Source organism: Podarcis muralis, chromosome 2 (assembly GCF_964188315.1).
Source record: "Podarcis muralis chromosome 2, rPodMur119.hap1.1, whole genome shotgun sequence".
In the NCBI taxonomy this organism is placed as follows: Eukaryota; Metazoa; Chordata; class Lepidosauria; order Squamata; family Lacertidae; genus Podarcis; species Podarcis muralis.
In genome coordinates, this window is record NC_135656.1 from 106,167,547 (window position 1) to 106,190,202 (window position 22,656).

The 22,656-nt window shown below is 48.1% G+C and overlaps 2 protein-coding genes across 2 annotated transcripts in view; one reads left to right on the plus strand and one right to left on the minus strand.

The window, feature by feature from the left end:
* Positions 1-7,057: 7,057 nt before the first annotated feature.
* The window catches only part of LOC114592130 (uncharacterized), a 32,141-nt gene continuing 16,542 nt past the window's right edge, over positions 7,058-22,656 (minus strand). Inside the window, exon 4 of the mRNA XM_077920648.1 lies at positions 7,058-10,530. Coding sequence (XP_077776774.1) covers positions 9,804-10,530 — 727 coding nt within the window. The 3' untranslated portion in view covers positions 7,058-9,803. The remainder of the gene's footprint in view (positions 10,531-22,656) is intronic.
* On the plus strand, positions 19,956-21,002 carry LOC114592116 (uncharacterized). The gene has a single exon (XM_028720016.2). The coding sequence runs from the start codon at positions 19,973-19,975 to the stop codon at positions 20,954-20,956; it is 984 nt and encodes a 327-aa protein (XP_028575849.2). The 5' UTR covers positions 19,956-19,972; the 3' UTR covers positions 20,957-21,002.

Consider the following 22,656-nt stretch of genomic DNA (forward strand, 5'->3'; position numbering starts at 1 on the left):
CACCGAAGTGACACCCCCCCCCCCAAAAAAAGAAAGAACACTATCACGAATGGTAGAGACGGGTGCCTTCTCCTCTGGCGACCCTTCGTAGCCAAGAAGTGTGCATGCACACGAAAGCTCATACCAAGAAACTTAGTTGGTCTCTAAGGTGCTACTGGAAGGAATTTTTTTATTTTTTTTCGACTATGGCAGACCAACACAGCTACCTACCTGTAACGGTCTTCAATGTGTAAGCAGGACAGCAGCTGGATAGCTCAGTTGGAGAGAGTGTTTCACGCGCTCTCGCTCTCTCTCTCTACAGTGGTACCTCGGGTTAAGTACTTAATTAGTTCCGGAGGTCTGTACTTAACCTGAAACTGTTCTTAACCTGAAGCACCACTTTAGCTAATGGGGCCTCCTGCTGCCGCCGCGCTGCCGGAGCACGATTTCTGTTCTCATCCTGAAGCAAAGTTCTTAACCTGAAACACTATTTCTGGGTTAGCGGAGTCTGTAACCTGAAGCGTATGTAACCCGGGGTACCACTCTCTATATATATACGTACAGTGGTACCTCGGGTTAACTACTTACTTCGTTCCGGAGGTCTGTACTTAACCTGAAACTGTTCTTAACCTGAAGCACCACTTTAGCTAATGGGGCTTCCTGCTGCTGCCGTGCCACCGGAGCACAATTTCTGTTCTCATCCTGAATCAAATTTCTTAACCTGAAGCACTATTTCTGGGTTAGCGGAGTCTGTAACTTGAAGCGTATGTAACCCGAGGTACCACTGTACATATCAAGAGAACATGAAATGAGCCATGCTGCCTCAGTCCACAAACGCCTCTCTGCTCTCAGCCTCCCGATCTTCCCAATGACCAACCAGCTGCCTATGAGAGACCTACAAGCAGAGCATGAACATGACAGCCCTCACTTCTTGCCATTCCCCAGCAACTGGTCTTCAGAGGCCTGCTGCCTGGGAGCCTGGAAATTAGACCCCATTCCTAGTACCCGTTGATTGCTTTATCTTTCATGGATTTGCCTAATCCTCTTTTAAAGCTGTCCCAGTTGGCAGCCACCGCTGCATCTTACTGCAGTGAATTCCACGGTGCAGCTGTCTGCCCTGTGAAGAAGCACAGGCTTCCATCGGCCCCGAATTTCATACCATTCAGTTCCACTGGATGACCCAGAGTTATCAAAGGGAGAAGCCCATCTACTTCCTTGACATCACACATCTTTTTAGAACCCTCAGTCATAACTTCCCCTTATTTATAACTCCCCCCAAAAATTATTTATTCCCTCTCCCCAATGTTGTAATATTTCTTTGTAGGGGAGTTGCCCCAATCCCCTAATCCAGGCATAGGCAAACTCGGCCCTCCAGATGTTTTGGGACTACAACTCCCATCATCCCTAGCTAACAGAACCAGTGGTCAGGGATGATGGGAGTTGTAGTCCCAAAACATCTGGAGGGCCGAGTTTGCCTATGCCTGCCCTAATCATTTTGGTTGTCATTCCTGCACCCTTTCCAACTGTACAATATCCTTTTATTGAGAGGCAGCACTCAGAACTGTGCACAGTATTCCAAGTGCGGCCACTTACGAGTGTTGCAGCAAATGGGTTTTTATGTAATTTTTATCCTGGGCTCAGTTACGGAAATCCCAAACCATAATCCAGGTGGTAAAACTGCTAGCACTTACGTGCCAATTCAAAGTGGTATTTGAGTTACTCACTTTGTTGAATGGATGCTGACCCTTGCTTCCTTGTTGAATTGTATATTTTATTAGTGTGGTTGTTTTTTTTTTTTAATGTTTTGGACGCCTGCTTCTTGGGAGAAAAGCAATGACAAACCTAGACAGCATCTTAAAAAGCAGAGACATCACCTTGCCAACAAAGGTCCATATAGTTAAAGCTATGGTTTTCCCAGTAGTGATGTATGGAAGTGAGAACTGGACCATAAAGGAAGGCTGATCGCCGAAGAATTGATGCTTTTGAATTCTGGTGCTGAGAGTCCCATGTTTTACGAGCTGCAATAAAGAGCATGAAATCACTACGCGACTCCGAGTATATTTCAGGCTATATCAAGAGTCCCATGGACTGCAAGAAGATCAAACCTCTCCATTCTTAAGGAAATCAGCCCTGAGTGCTCACTGGAAGGACAGATCTTGAAGCTGAGGCTCCAATACTTTGGCCACCTCATGAGAAGAGAAGACTCCCTGGAAAAGACCCTGATGTTGGGAAAGATGGAGGGCACAAGAAGAAGGGGACGACAGAGGATGAGATGGTTGGACAGTGTTCTCGAAGCTACCATCATGAGTTTGAGCAAACTGCGGGAGGCAGTGGAAGACAGGGGTGCCTGGCGTGCTCTGGTCCGTGGGGTCACAAAGAGTCGGACACGACTAAACGACTAAACAACAACAACAAAAGACACTTTGGAGGTGGGATTAAAAAGTGCTTTAAATATCATCTCGGCTGTGTGCTTTGCCTTCCCATCCAGTTACCCTAGTAAAGTGCCACAAGTGCCCTGAATGAAATAAATGTAGAAAGATGGCTTTAAGTATGGCAAATAGGAGCGAAGCTTTGTTCAGAGCTCTGCCCTCATGACTCAGCCCATAAGAGGGAGAAGTCCTAGGTGGATTGGAGGAAAAGTCACACAGGAGATACACCCTGTGGGTGTCTTTAGCGTGGGAGAAGCTTCACTGTCAGCTCAGCTCTGAGAACCCACAAGGGAAAAAGAGACACCATGGATGCTCTCTGTGTGGGAGAATACAAGAACATAATAAGTTGGTTGGTTGGCATCTGTTGTGTCTTGGGAGACAATGGAGACCCTTCTGGAAACTGCAAAAGGAGAAAGTGCTGTTGCGTTCAGGCTCTGTGTGCAGACTTCCCACGGGCATCTGGTTGGCCACTGTGAGAACAAGGAGCTGGACTAGATGGGTCATTGGCATGATCCAGCAGGGCTTTTCTTAATATTCTTGTGCTCTTTTTTTTTTGTTGGGGAACAGGTTCCCCATCCCTGAGGGAAGAGGACAAAAAAAGAGCAGCCATCTAAAGGCCTTTCAGGACCCTGGACAGGTCCATTGGGTGCAGACTACTTGCCTGATAGCATCGCACATCCAACTGATTGCAGCACCGCCAGTTCCTGGGAAAGTGGAGAGCTTCAAGGGGCAACCTCTGGGGCTGGAGGCAAAGACTGGGTCAGTTCTGAGCTGGTCTCTTGCCCTGTGCCTACAAACAAGCATTGTGGAACACAAAATCTCTGGGCATTGAAGGTTCTGGTACCTTGGCAGAACCTGGAGGCTCTGCCTTTTGGGGTTCTGACAACTCCAAGTTGTCAGACTCAGAGTTGGGACCTGGGTCCAGCAAACTCTGTAGCTGCCTCTCCTGATCTGGTTGGCTCCTCCTCTGCCACATCTGGATCCTTGCACCTAGAAGATAGGAAGCTGCCATATACCAAATGCGACGGGAGAACGCTTCTCCTGACTTTTTTTTGTTCTGTTGCAATGGATCAAGGCATCAGTCTTGCTTGCATTGCAGTAGAAGACCAGTCCCTCTGTAGCCCTGACCCAGTTTGCGGCACACAATGAAACAACAGGCTTTCTGGTTGCAGAGACTAGAAGGGTGCTTGCATTGATAAACCCTCTGGCAACCAGGAAAACCCATTAGATGAGTTTCCTTAGGGATGAGTGTGACTCCAAACAAGTGCTGCTGCCTTCGTAGGCTTCATTTAGGACACTTAGGGATTTGTAAAATAAAGCTTGTTCCCTTCCCTGCATGCTGGAATTTGTCCCACATCTAGGCAAGATGATAATCTTGAAGCCCATCTGGAAGGACTATTACAAACTCGCATATTAGCCCTTCCCGTTCTCCTCTATGTGCCAGTGTGGTGTAGTGGTTAGGAGTGGTAGACTCGTAATCTGGTGAACCGGGTTCGCTTCCCCACTCTTCCACATGCAGCTGCTGGGTGACCTTGGGCCAGTCCCACTTCTCTGAAGTCTCTCAGCCCCACTCACCCCACAGAGTGTTTGTTGTGGGGGAGGAAGGGAAAGGAGAATGTTAGCCGCTTTGAGACTCCTTCGGGTAGTGATAAAGTGGGATATAAAATCCAAACTCCTCCTCCTCCTCCTCCTCCTCCTCCTCCTCTTCTTCTTCAACAACAAACTCCTTCCTCCTTTCCATGTGCACAGATCAAGTCTGAAATCTTACAAAAGGGAGAGCTTTTCACCCATTCAGTCAGTCATCATCACTTTCATTATTAGGAGCAGCACCCACAGGACTGAAATGCTTAGTTTTCCCTCTATGGCTGTCATCCCTCAAACTCAGAGCAACTGCCCTAGGCAGAGCTTATGAGTTTCAAGAGCACATTCCCAAGTATGGGAAGTCCTCATCCTTGCCTCTTTGCTTTGGCTGCATCACAGACTTACAAACACATGCACTCAGGCATATACATTTGCTCTCCACTCTACCATATACCATATTTCACATGTATAAACCGCTTTCAGGTTGTGGTTGTTGTTGTTGTTGTTGTTTTTTAAAAAAAGCAGTATATAAATTTTATGAAACAAAATGAATGGCATGGCAAGAGCCTTGCCAATCACATTGTAGGTAGAAATTTTGCAGTCTTTCTCTATTTCCTAGGAGCGACATAACTCCAGTGTTTAATTTTCCTTGTAGACTAGGGGGGTCTCATTTCTTTAGGCTAGGAAGGTGAATGCGTTAAGCTATTGCTTTAAATGCACCTGTGACCTTATGTTTATGCTGCACCATATTATCCAGCTGATGATTAATTTCTTTGTGTTTTGTAATAAATGGGTGCTTCTCTTGGCTGCCCAAAGAAACCTTTGATGTGGTCTGAATCAACTGTTTAAACATTTTCTGAACAACCCTTAATGTGAGTCCTGGATAAGTTCCTATCTCGTTTTTCAGGGACATCCGTGAAGGGCACGCACGCTCCTAGGATTGTAGCGCAGGTTGGATCATTGATCTATTCAGTTCAGTACTGTATTGACAGAAACCTCTCCTGGCCCTAGCTAGAAATGAAAGAGATTAGGCCCTTGTATTGCCTGCATGCAAAGCAGACACTCTGCCCCTGAGCTGGGGCAGTGATGGCCACCAAGATGGAATCTACACACATATAAAAAACCCCCTGTGAAAATGCTTTTTTTTTTAAAAAAAAGGTTTTGAAAAAGACATTGAATTTTGCCTAGCTCACTGTCGCCATCTAGCATCACATTTGTATACTGCACTTTACAACACATTTAAAACATTTTGTTTGCAGCTGTGTAGATGAGTCCCAAGTTGCAGGACTTCAAGGAGGAGGAGGAGGAGGAAGAGGAGAGAGAGAGAGAGAGAGAGAGAGAGAGAGAGAGAGAATTGGAGAAGTCTATACATGGTTACTGTTTAGCCTGGAGAAGAGGAGGTTAAGGGGTGATATGATAGCCATGTTCAAATATATAAAAGGATGTCATATAGAGGAGGGAGAAAGGTTGTTTTCTGCTGCTCCAGAGAAGCGGACACGGAGCAATGGATCCAAACTACAAGAAAGAAGATTCCACCTAAACATTAGGAAGAACTTCCTGACAGTAAGACCTGTTCGACAGTGGAATTGGCTGCCAAGGAGTGTGGTGGAGTCTCCTTCTTTGGAGGTCTTTAAGCAGAGGCTTGACAACCATATGTCAGGAGTGCTCTGATGGCGTTTCCTGCTTGGCAGGGGGTTGGACTTGATGGCCCTTGTGGTCTATTCCAACTCTATGATTCTATGATTCTAGTCATGCCAAGGGTATCATATTAAGGTCCATAAATAGCAACACCCTTGAGGTCCCGGGCCCTAAGGAAGTCAGATTAGCCTCAACCAGAGCCAGGGCCTTCTCAACACTGACTCTGGCCTGGTGGAACGCTCTGTCTCATGAGACCAGGGCCCTGCAGGATTTGATTTCTTTCCGCAGGGCCTGTAAGACAGAGTTGTTCCGCCTGGCCTTTGGCTTGGAATCAACTTGATCCCCTTCCCCTCTTTCCTTTTTCCTTTCTCCTTCTGTGAGGGAACTCCTATCTGGGGACTTCCCTGGCTTTTTTCTGGCCCACGTAGGACCAGTCTGGATAGTTGGCCTTGGTGAAGATTTGACGTTTTCATCCCCAAAAAGTTTTTGATTTGAGTTTCTACTGAAATGAGGCTGCATTTTAATGTTGTATCTTAATCTTGTTTTTAAGTTGTATTTTAATCAATTGTTTTTCTCCCTGGTGTTAGCTGCCCTGAGCCCGGTCTTGGCTGGGGAGGGCGGGGTATAAATAAAACTTCTTCTTCTTCTTCTTCTTCTTCTTCTTCTTCTTCTTCTTCTTCTTCTTCTTCTTCTTCTACGGCAGGTTGAGAGGAGTTCCCTACCAAGACAGACTTTGCTCGTGTGCTCAAGACATCGATTCCATAAAACATATTTTGTTGAATTGTGCAAAATATCAGCAAGCCAGGGCTGAACTGATACTACCCTTGCTGGTACCTTTCCCGGGAAAATCAGAGGCTCACTATGTCAGGTTCCTACTGGAAGACCGGACAAATGCTAGAACATTAGCAGTGGCAAAGTTTTTATCGGTGGTTGCAAGAACAAATGATCCCTATATTCTAAACAAAATGCTTGTTTAACCTGGAGGTAGGCTGTATGAATTGTGTATTGCTTTGTAATGATTTGTTGGGTCTCTGGACTGTAATAAAGAAAGAACGATGATGATGATGATTATTATTATTATTATTATTATTATTATTATCTCCAGGATCAGAGGCAGAAAAGCTTTGAATGCCAGCTGCTGGGGAGCAACAGCAAGAGGAGGCTACTGTGCTCATGCCCTGATTGTGGGCTTCCTGGAGGCTTCTGATTGGTCACTGCAGGAAACAGGATGTTGAGCTACTGGACTTTCAGGCTGATGGAGCAGGGTTCTTCTTATGGGTACTTCCTTTCTCACTTTCTCATAAACTGAAAAGCACAGCACAAACCTCGCACATCAAATCTGGCAACGTTTTGTAGGCTTCATCAAGACCCAGGAATTCTCATCCCCCCAGCCTTACTCAGAAGATTATTATGAGAATCAATGCACACTATAAAGCACTGCATTTGTTTATTGAATGATCATACAATTTATGGTTATTTGTGACCGTTGTAAATGTGGCAAGATTCACAGCTTGCACGATTTTTTAAAACTCAAATCTTCCAACAAAAAATGTAAGGAGTCCAGTCACATTTATCTCCCCACAAATGAAGGAGGGAGGCATAAAAACTGAAAGGGAAAATACACATACACACACACAAAAACCCACAATCCAAACTGATAACATTCCTAAACCGTGTGAATGAGAACCATCACTTTAGAGAACCTGAACATGGATACTGTATATTTTGTTCTGCTTCAGAATGGAGTTTCATTAGCTCATTTTCTTCTAAAATAACAGGTGCAAGAAAATATGTGCTTCAATCATTTTCATCGGTGCTCCACAGGGATGGAAACAGTTATATGCTTTTGCACTAACTAGGGCTGCTGGTTTGTTTGTTTGTTCCATCCTTTAGCACCAGCATAGCAGGCAGAAGTTCATCAGGTGCAGCTTTTCCAGCATGGAGATGACACAAGCTTCATGTTTTTTCTGTGATGCATTTGTTAAAGGCACTGCAGAAAGATCATAATCATATTACTTTGACAAACATCTCTTTAATTGTTCATCTTTCACTGCTCACAGTAAGATAAACCAACCAGTTCTCCACATAATATACTCTACATCCCCTAAGCCTCTGCAATTCCTACTGTCATCCCATCTGTAGTTGCTTCTGTGAGGTCAGGGGAAGTTACTTCAGTGTAAGTGCAATTGGCATCAGGTGGCATACAGGTCCTTATCAATGCCAATGGATCAACAACAAGATGCAAAATGCCTGCCATTTCTGTCCTTCACCAAAGCTTTCTGCAAGTCGCTTTGTTTCCAAAACTGGTGTGGTGTAGTAGTTAAGAGCAGTAGTCTCGTAATCTGGTGAACCGGGTTCGCTTCCCCGCTCCTCCACATGCAGCTGCTGGGTGACCTTGGGCTAGTCACACTTCTTTGAAGTCTCTCAGCCCCACTCACCTCACAGAGTGTTTGTTGTGGGGGAGGAAGGGAAAGGAGAATGTTAGCCGCTTGGAGACTCCTTCAGGTAGTGATAAAGTGGGATATAAAATCCAAACTCTTCTTCTTCTTCCAGGCAAAACTCAAGATGCTGATGATAGCATTTGCAGCCCTAAGTGGCTCAAGCCCCAAATGCCTTCTCGCCTCCTGGGTGTTAAGACCAGCAGACAGAATCACAGAATTGTAGAGCTTCAAGGGATACCAAGGGCCATCTAGTCCAACCCCCTGCAATGCAGGAATCTCAACTAAAGCATCCCTGACAGATGGCCATCCGACCTCTGCTTAAAAACCTCCAAGGAAGAAGAGTCCATGACCTCCTGAAGGAGACCGTTCCACTGTCAAACAGCTCTTAACTGTCAGAAAGTTTTTCCTGATGTTTAGTCCGAATCTCCTTTCTTGTAACTTACTCCCTAGAGAGGGAATTTAGAATTGCAACCCAAAGAAGGTGAGGTTAAAGAGGACGGACAGCTATACTGCTCCTGGATATAGCAAGCTGGTTTTTGATCTGGAAGAGGGGATCCAAAACTGTGGTCTGTGGACCACGAGTGATCCCCACGCTTCATTCAGGTGGTCTGCAGCATGTCGACATTAAACATTTGCTGTAATTTTCAGCTGTATCTTTTTTTATTGCATCTCTTATTTCTAACATTGTATATTATTGCATTCAAATTGCAATTTGACAGAAGCAATGAAAATGCAACGAAAAACCATCCAGCACAGCACAATTGCTACAACAGGCAGAAGAAAATCAGTAGATGGTCAGCTAAGACCAGAAGCAATTTTCAGGCGGTCGGAGAGGCAGTGCGGGGGCGGGTTTGGGAACCACTGATGTACAAAGAGCCATGTCCTTCAACTTCTGCCTTTGCTTGTTGTGTAGAGTTTGGCAAATCCTCCCTTCTTAGCCTCGACCGGAAAAGGGGCTTGCTAGTAACAGTCAGAGCATTTGCACCAGGGATTGTGCAGAGCCAGTGTGGTGTAGTGCTTAAGAGCGGTAGTCTTGTAATCTGGTGAACCGGGTTCGCGTCCCCGCTCCTCCACATGCAGCTGCTGGGTGACCTTGGGCCAGTCACACTTCTCTGACTTCTCTCAGCCCCACTCACCTCACAGAGTGTTTGTTGTGGGGGAGGAAGGGAAAGGAGATTGTTAGCTGCTTTGAGACTCCTTAGGGTAGTGATAAAGAGGGATATCAAATCCAAACTCTTCTTCTTCAAACCCAGCTTATCATGTGAAACGGTGCGATCTACGTGCATTTGAATACCCCAGAGGAAGGAAGACTAGAGTTCACATCATGAGAGTGTCCATTTCAAGTTCACCTCCTAGGAATAAGCAAGACATTCCACGAATTCCCAGGAAGACCATTAAGAGCATCTCACGCCTTACAGTCTAAGAGGAAAAGTTATAAGCCAGCAGGTTCACAAGCACAGCTTTTCTGTAACGGATGCAGGGATACAGTTGCCCCAAAAACTCTTGTTCTGAATGCAACAACAATTAGATTAACCATATTCATCAAACAAGGTTAACAGCAGCAGCAGATCAAGTTCGGGGGAAATCCTGGATTCCTTTAGAGACATCAATGGTGCAGGATGGTACAACAAAGGCTACAGCAATAGACAGGAAAATGTCCACCAGCTAGACTTCCTCCTTGCCGAATGCCAGTGATGACAATGAGCCTAACTTTCCATTTCGGAACGGAAGACTTTTATTTGATAAGCACCTGCCTGGCGTTCCGCTGCCCCGTGTGAATTTTCTGGTGCCTTGTAAGATGCGAATTCCGATTGAAGCTCTTCCCACATTCGTGACACTCGTAAGGTTTTTCTCCCGTGTGGATTCGCTGGTGTTTCGTTAGACAGGAGCTCTGGCGGAAGCTCTTCCCGCACTCCAGGCAGGTGTACGGCTTCTCACCTGTGTGGATTCTCTGGTGCAGAATGAAGTCCGAGATCCCCCGATAGTTCTTCCCGCACACGGCGCACAGATACGGTTTCTCCCCCGTGTGGATTCTCTTGTGGACGACCAAGTGAGAGCTCTGCGTGAAACACTCGCCGCACTCCCGGCAAATGTACGGCTTTTCCGCCGTGTGGATCCTCTGGTGCCTGATCAGGTGCGAGCTGACAAGAAAGCTCTTCTCACAGAAGGAGCACTCGTAAGGTTTCTCCCCCGTGTGAATCCGCTGGTGAGCCACAAGGTTGGAGCTGACGCTGAAGCCTTTCCCGCACACGGGGCATTTGTAGGGCTTCTCGCCCGTGTGGATTCTCTGATGTGCGATAAGGGTCGAGCTCTGCGAGAAGCTTTTCCCGCACTCAGGGCAGGTGTAAGGCTTCTCCCCCGCGTGGATCCTCCGGTGTTTCACGAGGGCAGAGCCGTCGCTGAAGCATTTCAGACACACACGGCAGACGTAGGGTTTCTCCCCGGTGTGGGTCCTCCGGTGCCTTATGAGAGGGGAGCAGCGCTTGAAACATTTCCCGCAATCGGGGCAGTTGTAGGATTTTGCCGGCTGGGGAACCTTTTTCTTCTTCACTGCTCTCTTGCTGAGATCAAGGGCTGTTTCCTCGCGATGGGAGGACTTGCGCTTCCTCTTCTTTGGCAGGCACACCAGCGGCAATTCAGGATTGCACTGAATCACGCAGCCTTCCTCTCGATCCAGGCCTTGGGAAACATTGGCGCCTGGTTTTTCCGGCAAAGCATCTTGCAGAATCTCCTGCTCGGTTCTCTCCTGGAGAGATGTCTGTGCCTCGCTCTCGCTCAGCATTTTTCACCTGCTGGGAAAGAACAGATCCCCACGTCTGAGATTTTACTCCAAATCACTTGTCCTTCATCCATTTCAGGCCCATGACATACCTTTGACCAGGGGCATCATTTTAGAGGGTGACCCAGGGAGCCTGAAAGTCCCGGAGGGTCTTTTGCTCCGCCCCCAAAACTACTGCCCATCTTCCTTTTAACTTTTGTTTACAAGGTGTTCAGAACCACCAGAAAACACAGTGCTATTAAGCACCATTATCAGTTGCCCAGAGGTATCTATGCTTCTCTTGGTATGCCCCGCAGAGGACCTTAAGGTCCACAAATGACAACATTTTGGAGGTCCCAGGTCGCAAGTGGTTAGATTGGTCTCAACTAGGGCCAGGGCCTTTTCGGTCCTGGCCCCGACTTGGGCGGAATGCTCTGTCACAAGAGACTAGGGCCCTGCAGGACTTGAAATCTTTCTGCAGGGCCTGCAAGACAGAGCTGTTCCATCTGGCCTTTGGCTTGGACTCAGTTTCCCTCCCCTTATGGTCTTGAGTTATCGGCTACTTTTAAAATGAGGCTGCATTTTAAATTGTATTTTAAATTGGTTTGTTGTTTTTTCCTTTTCCCCCTATGATGTTTTTACTGTGCTTTTATTGATGTTAGCTGCCCTGAGCCCAGCTCTGGCTGGGGAGGGTGGGGTATAAATTATTATAAGCATACAATATACATTTTCTGCCCATTTCTGCCATGTGCTGTACCCCGAGTCCTTTTAAAGGTAAAGGGTGAAGGGACCCCTGACCATTAGGTCCAGTCGTGGCCGAGTCTGGGGTTGCGGTGCTCATCTCGCTTTATTGGCCGAGGGAGCCGGTGTACAGCTTCCGGGTCATGTGGCCAGCATGACCAAGCCACTTCTGGCGAACCAGAGCAGCGCATGGAAACGCCATTTACCTTCCCGCCAGAGCGGTACCTATTTATCTACTTGCACTTTGTGCTTTTGAACTGCTAGGTTGGCAGGAGCAGGGACCGAGCAACAGGAGCTCACCCCGTCACAGGGATTCGAACCGCCGACCTTCTGATCAGCAAGCCCTAGGCTCTGTGGTTTAACCCACAGCGCCACCCGTGTGCCTAGCAATTCAACATGCTAAACAGAACCCCAGCTATGGCTATGCCCTGCCTCCACAGTCAGAGACAGTAATGGTTCTGAATTTGAAATAGCAGGAAGGGAGAGGGAGCTGGACTGGAAGGGCCATTGGCTCTCTTCTTATGTTAACCCAGCTGTTTGTTTTTAACCCAGTAAGTGTCAAGTTCCCTCTTTTTCTTACTCTCCCTATTAATTCTAAGGACATAGTTGCAGTGCAGGCATATTAGTTGCACAGCCAATCCAGGTTCCCCATAAGTAAATGCTACAAAACTGAGGCTGGGTGAGAGTGGAGATGGAAACCTCTTGCAGAATTTTTATAATCTTCTAAATCGTACTGTGTCGTCAATATGCACGGTGCTTCACAAAGCACTAGCAAATAAGATCTCTGCCTGGAGGAGCCCACAATTTGAAATCCAACCTAGAGGAGACAGCAGAGGTAAAGGGAGGGAGGAGTTATAAACCGGGAAAATAGTGGCACAATGGGTCAGTGAGTCTGGCTGTTAACCAGAAGGCTGGTGGCCGCTGGGGCAGCTGTGGGCAAAAGATCCCTGCCTTTCAGGGGGTTGGTCTAGATGACCCTTGGGGTCCCTTCCAACTCTACAATGCTAGGATTCTAGGCATTCTTTTGTGTCATGCATATTTAGGCTCAGGCATGGGGAAAGCCAAGTTCAAACCCCCAGCTCCATCACAAAGCCCAGTGGGTGACCTTGAGGCAGTCACGCTGTCTCAGCCTAAGCCACCTCACAGGGTTGCTGTTGAGGATAAAACAAGGAGAGAACATAAAGTCACCTTATGCCGGGACAACTGTGACTTTAAGGAAGAATGGGAGCTTTTTACAATTTATCTAAAAAGACAACAAAAGGAATTGGACTCCTTGGCAGGCTTTGAATAAACATACACAAACTTATTGGTTGGTAACATGGTAGATAGATAATGTAAGGATCTGTATAATTTTTATAACATGCAGAGAATAATATATGCTGAGAAATCAGAGAGAGGAGTGAGGGAAGTCTCTTGGGGGGGAGGGTTTGAAGAGGGGTGGAAAAAAGGGGGGAAATAATGAATATGATATGTTTTGATCGTTTGTTATGTGGAAATTATTAATATAAATAAAGTCATGCTGAATGAGACAGTCTAGCTCCATAAAGCTCATTAGCGTCTACTCTGACCTGCAGCGACTCTCCAGAGTTCCAGACCTTCCTGCAGATGTCAGTGGCTGAACCTGGCTGGGGACCTTCTACCTGAAAAGCAGGTGTCCTGCCCACTGAGTGACAGCCCTTTCTCACATAGAGCTCACATAGAGCTCCTTGGAAGAAAGGGAGGCTAGAAATGTGACAGACAAGAGAAGTGTCCCAATATCTCAGCTGGGATGGCTCAGCCCAGATAGCTCAGTTGGCCAGAGCCTGGTGCTGATAGCGCCCAGGTTGCAGGTTCAATCCCCGTATGGGACAGCTGCATATTGCAGGGGGTTGAACTAGATGATCCTCGGGTCCCTTCCAACTCTATGGCTTTTCTCACACTGCCAGGAAGGCAAGCCGCACCTGGCCAGACTCCTTTTCCTTCTCTCCATCTGTTCACCCTACAGAATGATCCTTAGTGCTTAGGCTGGGTGGGGATCTCTAGGCGGAAAGAGAGAAGGGGGCTCGTGCGCCTTTAACAGCAGCGCGGAAAAGGCAATTGCAGCAGCTGTAGCAATGTCATCTGCTGACATTCCCTCCGCTACACAACTATTAAAGGTGCAGGAGCCCCTTTCCTGCGTCTCTTCGCCCCCGAGATCCCTGCCCTGAAGCGACCTACTCGCACCCGTGGACTGGCACCCACCGCCCGATTCCTCCTTTGTCCATTCATTCCCCACAAGTGGTGCAGCGAGCGTTCTGGGGACATCTGATGCTGCAAGAAGTACGGGAGCGAGCGGCGGAGATGCTAGATCCCTCTAGATCCCTTGACTCGAAGACCATCGCGACGAGACCCCCCCACCCCACCCGGCTGCAGCGCGTACCCCAAAGAATGGCACGGCGAGAATTACGAGCCCAGCCTGCCCGGGTTCCCTCGCCTCCCTCCCTCCCCGAGTGCCGGGAGATGCCCGCCCCGTCGCACCCCCCACCCCCCCAGGAGTGCAAAAGAAGAAGAAAAGCGCTTTCCCCTTGCCTTGGGTGGGGGTGGGACCCTCGCCAAGTCTCCCTCTTCTCCTGCCGCATTTACCGCGGACGTCGCTCCAGCTGCTCAGGGGTTAAAGAGCCGCAGATCCCCCCCGCGGGGATGTGGGAGGAAGGAGGGGAGAGAGCCAGTTTCCCGATCTCCCTCGGGCTTTGGTAAAGCCAGGGATGGAGGGTGGGGGGAGCAGATGAGGAGCCAAGGGGTCTTTTTTAGGTCTTGTTTTGGGCCCTCTCCAAAAGCGGCCCCAGCGCCGGCTGAGCGCACCCGACCCGTGCGCCTTGCGCGCAAAGCTCCCCAGCAGCGCCTCGGGAGCCCAGCGGCCTCGATCCGCTCCTCGCCCCCTCTCTCGCCCTCGCGTCGTCCGCTCCCGCAGCGGCTCCTCCCACTCGGGCGCTGGGCTCCAGCCCCTTCCTGCCGGCTGTCCATTCCCGATTGCAACCCGGCCAAGCTCCGAGCCGGGAGAAAGAGGAGGAGGAGGAGGAGGACACCTTGGCGCGCGCCCCGAAGACGAAGCGCCAACTTTGGGCGCACGTGCGCCTTTAAGAGAACCAACCCCGCTGCCCCCCCCCCCCGCCTGTATTAATGCACAAAGCCAGGCTCTCTCTCCCCCCGCCAAGCAAATGACGCAGGGAGCTGTGTAGGAACAGCTTTCCACGTTGGGATAATTTTCTCTGTATGTGTGTGTGAGAGAGAGTCCGGCTAGGCAAGATAGTTGCAACCACAGGGGTGCCTTTTGGTCATTCATTCTAAAGAGACCACATCTCTGGACATGAACACAGGCTGATAGACAGTAATTAAAATAATAAAATTTTATTTATATCCTGCCCTCCCAGTCAAAGCCGGGCTTAGAGCTGCTAACAACAATAAAAGTAACACAATTTACGTAAAATCACAATCAATTAATTGAAATGCATTCTAAAATCATTTCATTCTAAAATCAATTCAAAATCAAATTAATGGCAACCATTGGGCTAGAGTTCTGTGAGGATTACAGAAGGAGTGGGTCAGACTGTGCCTTGGCCAAAGGCCTGGTGGAACAGCTCTGTCTTGCAGGCTGTCTTGCAGATGTTAAGTCCCGCAGGGCCCTAGTCTCTTGTGACAGAGCGTTCCACCAGATTGGGGCCACGGCTGAAAAAGCCCTGGCACTGTTGAGGCCAGCCTAACCTCCCTGTGGCCTGGGATCTCCAAGATGTTTTTTTCTGAAGACCATAAGGTCCTCCATGGGACATACCAGGAGAGGCAGTCCCGTAGGTACGAGGGTCCTAGGCCGTATAGGGCTTTAAATGTTAAAGCCAGCACCTTAAACCTGATCCTGTACACTGGGAGCCAGTGCAGCAGGTATAGCACTGGGTGAACGTGATCCCGCAGCGGGGACCCCGTAAGGAGTCTCGCCATGGCATTCTGCACCCGCTGGAGTTTATGGGTCAGTCTCAAGGGCAGCCCCACATCAGACAAGCATTATTTGTGGGGATGTGTGCTCTGTTCTTCTTGGTAATATTAATGTCCTGTCTTTCCCCCAGACTGGGTTAACATGGATAAAATACAAACAGCTAAAAAACAATTGGAATCATAGAGTTGGGAGTGATCCCAAGGGTAATCCAGTCCAACCTCCTGCAATGCAGAAATCTCAACTGGAGCATCCATGACAGATGGCCATCCAGCCTCTGCTCCGAGGAAGGAGAGTCCACCACCTCCAGAGAGAGACCAGAAAGTTATTCCATAATGTTTAGCCAGAATCTCCCTTCTTGTAAACCCTAATAGAATTAAAGTCTAACAGAATTAAAGCAACTCTGTGGAAATGCAGAGAATGAAAACAGTGTGGTTTTTTAAAAAAAGCTGTCAGTTCCCAAAGGCCTGTTGGAACAAGGCAGTCTGCGCCTGCCAGTGGAAGAACAAAGAGGGAGCCAGTCTAGTTTCTTGAGGGAAGGAGTTCCAAAGCCTGGGAGCAGTCACCGAGAAGGCTCTGTCCTGCATCACCCCCACCCAGTGTGTCTGTGAGGATGATGGGCCTCCCCTCCCTGCAGATTTCAGAGACTGGGCAGCTTTGTATGGGAGAATATGGAATTTCATGCAGCCTGGGCCTGCCCTATGCCTTCTAGCCTTGGATTTCCTGTTATGGAGCAAGGAGTTGGGATAGAGGTTGTACAAGACCTAGTGTATCTGAAGAAGTGTGCATGCACACGAAAGCTCATACCAATAACTAACTTAGTTGGTATCTAAGGTGCTACTGGAAGGATTTTAAATTTATTTTATTTTATTTTATTTGTTTTGTTTTGTTAAGACTCACTTCCAGTTTGATAATGTGTGGTGTCTGTTCTTTGGGGGCAAGAGTTTCCATATCTCAGAATATAGGCTTTCTTTCTTTCTTTCTTTCTTTCTTTCTTTCTTTCTTTCTTTCTTTCTTTCTTTCTTTCTTTCTAACTGCCCTGCAACCAAATGTATCCAAGGGGCATGCACAAAAAACAAGAACAATAAAATAAATTGGTAGAGAAAGCTGTGACAGCTCAGTCAGTAGAGCATGAGACACTTAATCTCAGGGTCGTGGGTTCGAGATGCACATTGGACAAAAGATTCATTGCAAAATGTTGGGACTAAATGACCCTTTTGGTCCCTTCCAACTCTCCAATTCTGTGATTCAGTGATGGAGGGGGGGGGAGGGAACATGTGCAAGCGTTGCTCCTCCCCTATGTCCCAGTCAGGATGTTAAGATCTGCATAAGGGATTTCCCCCTGGGTATATGGGTGTACATTCTTATACAGTGGTACCTTGGGTTAAGTACTTAATTCGTTCCGGAGGTCCGTTCTTAACCTGAAACTGTTCTTAACCTGAAGCAACACTTTAGCTAATGGGGCCTCCTGCTGCTACCGCACCGCCAGAGCACGATTTCTGTTCTCATCCTGAAGCAAAGTTCTAAACCTGAAGCACTGTTTCTGGGTTAGCGGAGTCTGTAACCTGAAGCGTATGTAACCTGAAGCGTATGTAACCCGAGGTACCACTGTATATGGCTAGTGAAGTTTTTCCTGGCATGAGAAAAAGTGATGGGAGAGGGGACTTCACTTGTTTGATGTTGCAGCCCTGCGCCCACTTACCTGGGAGTAAGCCCCATTGAACTTGGTGGGACTTACTTCTGAGTAGACATACATGGGATTGCACTGTACATCCTGTATATCTTAAAATTAGCCCCCTCTTGAAATATTTAACAGGTGACAGCTCCTAACCTATTGCAGGTACCATTAAGCAGGCACCTCTAACTCCATAAAGCCCTCTGTCGAGTCTCCCCAGTTTTTCATCTGTCCCCCCCAAAAAATTGCTTTCTTCTTACTCTCACCCTTCTTTTTTTCATGCTCCTGTGTAAAAGTAAAAAATGGAAATCTCCCACCCTGCTTAAAATCTTGATTTATTTTATTTTTTAGAACCTTGAATTTGTATCCTCTGCACACACACACACTGAGAGGGGGCTTTTCTCCAGGGGTCTGAACCCCCACCCCACCCCCATCAACAACCTATCCATTATGCTTTGCGCTCTTTCGTTTCTCTTTCATTTCTGTCACTTTACTTTAAGAAATTTCTGCAGAACTGACCTAGCTTATGGAAAAGCCTTCCGCCACCTGCTAGCACACAACCCCACCCTAGAAGGTCTATAAAACCCACCCCATCCCACTTTTAGGTCTCTTCTAGAAGACCCTGACCTAGAAGAGAAGCCAACAGAAAACAGTAGTAGCTACAGAGGAAAAAATCAGGTGAGTGAGATATTATTACCTGCTCCTTATTTGAGAGCCTCTGAAAGGAGGTGCTGTTTTCTAACTTTGCCTATTGTTGCTGATACTCTGTTCCCGATTAATTGTTCCTTCTGCACGTTTCCCTAAGGAACCAAAAGACAAACTTGGAGCTTCTCTGCTTCCTTTAAACTGTTTTTGAGTATTGTGTTTCAATTGTTGTGACCTGTGATAAAAAATAGTAGCTTATATTAAGGCTTTCTCCTCTGTGTTCTGTGTCCCACGGCTGCTTCATTCTGAAGGCACTGCGATATGGGGTTCCCACCCCCCTCTGTTCCTGCACTCTACGTTTTTATCATAAAGACCTTGACTTTTCTGCCTTAGGAATGCAGGGAGTTATTTTCCACTGAGTCAGATTCTTGGTCCATCTGCAGCTCATTGTGGCCAATGGAAGCAGCTCCTATCCAGGATTTCAGACAGGGCTCTCTCCCCCTTAGTCCTACTTGGAGGTGCTGGGAGTTGAAACTGGAATATTCTGCATGTGAAAAAAACCACAGATGCCGTCCACTGAATTATGGCCCATCCCTTTAAAGCAGGGGACGTTAACTTTTTTTGAAGGCTGGGGCAGTATTAGCAGAAGGAGAAGCAGTAGTGAGGTACATATGGAGAAGGACACCCCTTTTCTGTTTCTCTCCTTACCCATTCATTATTTGTTACACACGCCCAAAGCTCATTCCCCTGCATGCTAAATACCCCCATATACTCTCATGCAAGTGTGTGACCACCTTCATTCATAATTTCATTCATTCTCGTTCACCGTTTTCCAAACCGCCTCTTTATTCAGCCTGCAAACTGATTTGTTTGCACAACGTTTGTGGGGAGGTTTGATAGCTTGCTTTCCAGAGCGTTTTCCTATTGCTTTCTCTATTGCAAAAAAAGCTCAGTTTTGAAAGGAAGCGGCTTGGTTGCGCAAGAGCGCCAAATCAACTTCAGCTGCCAGTCATCCAAGGTTGGTCTTAAAGGGCTAGCGGCCTCCCACGCGAGAAAGTGACTGCTCTCTGCTCCTCACTTGCCCCCTGCTCAGGTGGGGAGAGCAACACGGTCTGCTCATCAGCTGAGAAGCGCTGGTAGTAGATGGGGCTTGGGGTAAAGTGAATATTTCCCATTCTGGTTCAAAGGGGCTCCTGTGCTTTTGGCAGCTTGGCCTCCATACCAGAAATGCTTCATGCAATCCACAGAGAGGGAGGGTGTTGTTATGCTTCAATCCTGCTTGCAGATTTCCCTTAGGCATCTGGTTGGCCGTTTTGATAAAAGGATGCTGGAATAGATGGGCCAAAGGCCTGATCGAGCAGGGATCTTAAGTTATTGGGAAACACGCAAAGTGCTTGTTTCCAACGGACAATGCCTTGCCCCCAACTCTAGTTAAATGGGGAGCCTAGATAAAAGGGGAAGACGTGTATGGGTTGGCATGTGCACTTTTAGGAACTGGAGTCCAGGGAACTCATGGAAAGAGATCTATTGGCTTCTTAAAGAGCTTCTCTTGCCCATCGCTTCTAATAAACTCCACAATATTGTTGGAGAGAGAGGTTTGAGAGATTCTTACTCTCTCGTAGTGGAATTAGCACAATGGTGATTGCTCCAAACACATTAAAACTTGTTTAGATTTTTATCACCCTCACCCACCTTTAAACAAACGTTCCCCACAAAAATACTTAGGCTAGAATAAATCACAGACACTCAACTTTGGAAATAAGTGAAGATTTTACTCAGTGTTCCACAAGTTACAGCAAACAAGTATCCACACATGGGATAAACATTAAAAGCTTCCCTGAACAGGGCTGCCTTCAGATGTCTTCTAAAAGTCTGGTAGTTGTTCTTCTCTTTAACATCTGGTGGGAGGGCGTTCCACAGGGTGGGTGCCACTACCGAGAAGGCCCTCTGCCTGGTTCCCTGTAACTTGGCTTCTCGCAGTGAGGGAACCGCCAGAAGGCCCTCAGTGCTGGACCCCAGTGTCCGGGCAGAACGATGGGGGTAGAGATGCTCCTTCAAGTATACTGGACCGAGGCTATATATAAATTCAAATAATAATAATAACAACAGACTTCCCATCCTTCCTTATAATTTCAGTGAACAATGGCGCCCCCTAGCAATGAAGCCAGAGGGCAGCCCAGCATCAAGGTAGAGACAGAGGCCGCCATTCTTTCCATAGCCCAGCCAGCCCAGAAAAGCTACCAGTGCCTGGAATGTGGCAAGAGCTTCCGCCGAGGCCCAAGCCTCTTGACTCACCAGAGAATCCACACGGGCGAGAGGCCCTTCCAGTGCCTGAACTGCAAGAAGCGCTTCACTCAGCAGTCGAGCCTCACCATTCACCTGAGAATCCACACAGGGGAGACCCCTTACCACTGCCCCCAGTGCGGGAGGTGCTTCCGCCAGAGCTCGAACCTCCTCAAACACCAGCAGCTCCACGCCGGGTTGAGGCCCCACCTGTGCTCCGAGTGCGGGAAATGCTTTGCCCAGCGCTCCAACCTTCTCATTCACCAGAGAATCCACACCGGCGAGATGCCCTACCTGTGCTCCGAGTGTGGGCAAACCTTCAGGCAGCACCGCAGCCTGCTCATCCACCAGCGGAGCCACCAGGCCGGCGGCGCGGCCTGGGGCTACGAATGCCCCGAGTGCGGGAAGAGCTTCGCGCAGAGCTCCGACCTGGTGAAGCACCTGCGAGTCCACACCGGGGAGATGCCCTACAGCTGCCTCCACTGTGGGAAGAACTTCCGGTACGTCTCGAACCTCAACAGGCACCGGAGGACGCACACCGGGGAGAAGCCCCACGCCTGCCGCCAGTGCGGCGAGTGCTTCAGCCACCTGTCCAGCCGCAACACGCACGAGAGGACCCACACTGGCGAGAGGCCGTACGGCTGCGCCGAGTGCAGCAAGAAGTTCATTTCCAGCTCCAAGCTGGCCAGGCACCGGAGGATCCATTCCAAGAAGCCGCCTTTCCTCTGCAACGAGTGCAACAAAGGCTTCTTCCACCGTCCTGCCCTCAAGAGACACCTGTACCTCCACAAACCAGGTGTTCCGAAAGGAAAGGGGAGTAACGGAACAAGGAGACTTTGCTAGGCTGAGCTAAATGCCCCCAACCCAGGTAACTTGGTGTGTGTGTGTATTTATACCACAAGCAGGTTTTTTTTCCCCCAGTGGGAACTCACCGGAACTCAGTTCTGGCCCCTCTCAGGTGGGTGCCATAATAATAATAGTAGTACTAATAATAATAATAATTAATAAATTATACCCCACCCATCTGGCTGGGTTTCCCCAACCACTCTAGGCGGCTCCCAACAGAATATTAAAAACATCAAACATTAATAACTTCCCTAAACAGGGCTGCCTTCAGATGTCTTCTAAATGTCAGATACAGTGGTACTTCAGGTTAAGTACTTAATTCATTCTGGAGGCCCGTTCTTAACCTGAAACTGTTCTTAACCTGAAGCACCACTTTAGCTAATGGGACCTCCCGCTGCCGCCGCACCGCCGGAGCACGATTTTTGTTCTCATCCTGAAGCAAAGTTCTTAACCCGAGGTACTATTTCTGGGTTAGCGGAGTCTGTAACCTGAAGCGTCTGTAACCCGAGGTACCACTGTAGTTGTTTATTTCCTTGACATCTGAGGGGTGGGCGTTCCACAGCGCTTGTGCCACCACCGAGAAGGCCCTGTAATCTTACTTCTCGCAGTGAGGGAACCACCAGAAAGCCCTCAGTGCTGAACGATGGGGGTGGAGACGCTCCTTCAGGTATACAGGCTGAGGCTGTTTAGGGCTTTAAAGGTCAACATCAGCACCCTGAATTGTGCTCGGAAACGTACTGGGAGCCAGTGTAGCTTAATGCTTCCTTGATAGAAAGGATGTGATCTAGAGGGTGGGGTTGCATCAGATTTGCCCAAACTTCTTTTTCTCATTTGCTCTGCATTAGCAAGAGCAAAAGCTACTGGAGCATTGCCATTGTTGGCGATGATGAGAATAGTTGCTTGGAAGCCCAACTTTTTGTTCTACTTGACTTGGCAACTTTCCCACCTGATTATTATCAATCGGGCCCCAAGCCCATAATCTGTATTGCAGGTCACTACCCAAAGATGGTGTGGGGAAGTTCGCTAACATGCAGAACTCTTAAAGGGGTAGGGCCAATAACTGTTTTTCACCATTATAACTGAATGGCTCTTCCTCTAGTTTAAAGAGGTACCCAGTGTGGCACCCTGTTGAAATATTGTTGGGCTACATCACCCCTGATCATTGGCCACAGCAGCAGGGGTTGATGGGAGTCGTAGTCCACATTTCAACACCATGTTGGCTGCTCCTGCTCTGGTCTGTCCTTGGCATCGGTACTGGGTTGGTTTTGTAAACAGAAGTTCCACCATCTTCATGGGTTGCTTGTGAGGTTCTGGGGGCATCTAAGCTGCTGTTCCAAAATGCAATTGTTGTTCTTCATCTCTCAACAGAGTCTCTGAAGAATAGTCAGAGAGAGTCTTTGTGGAGACCCCGAAGTTGTTCTGGATTCTGCAGGTCTTCAGAGTCCCACTTGCAGTTTCTTTCAGCGCTTGCTCGCTTGCAAAATAAACACACACCTGCCTCCTCCAGGTAGGAACTTGATGAGTTATTGAGGTCTATCCAGAATCCCTTTTTCAAGTTAATTCTTGGCATGTACTATTGCTGAGGGTGATTGGATACAAAGGAGCTTCAACGAGTTGGTGAATCAGGAATGGAAGCTTATCACACAGGGCTGAGAAGCACCATCTACTAAAATTCGTTTCTCCTGCCCAACAGGCAA

Excerpts from the sequence above, each read along its gene's own strand:
- LOC114592116 (XM_028720016.2), top strand. The coding sequence starts at position 19,973 with ATGGCGCCCCCTAGCAATGAAGCCAGAGGGCAGCCCAGCATCAAGGTA.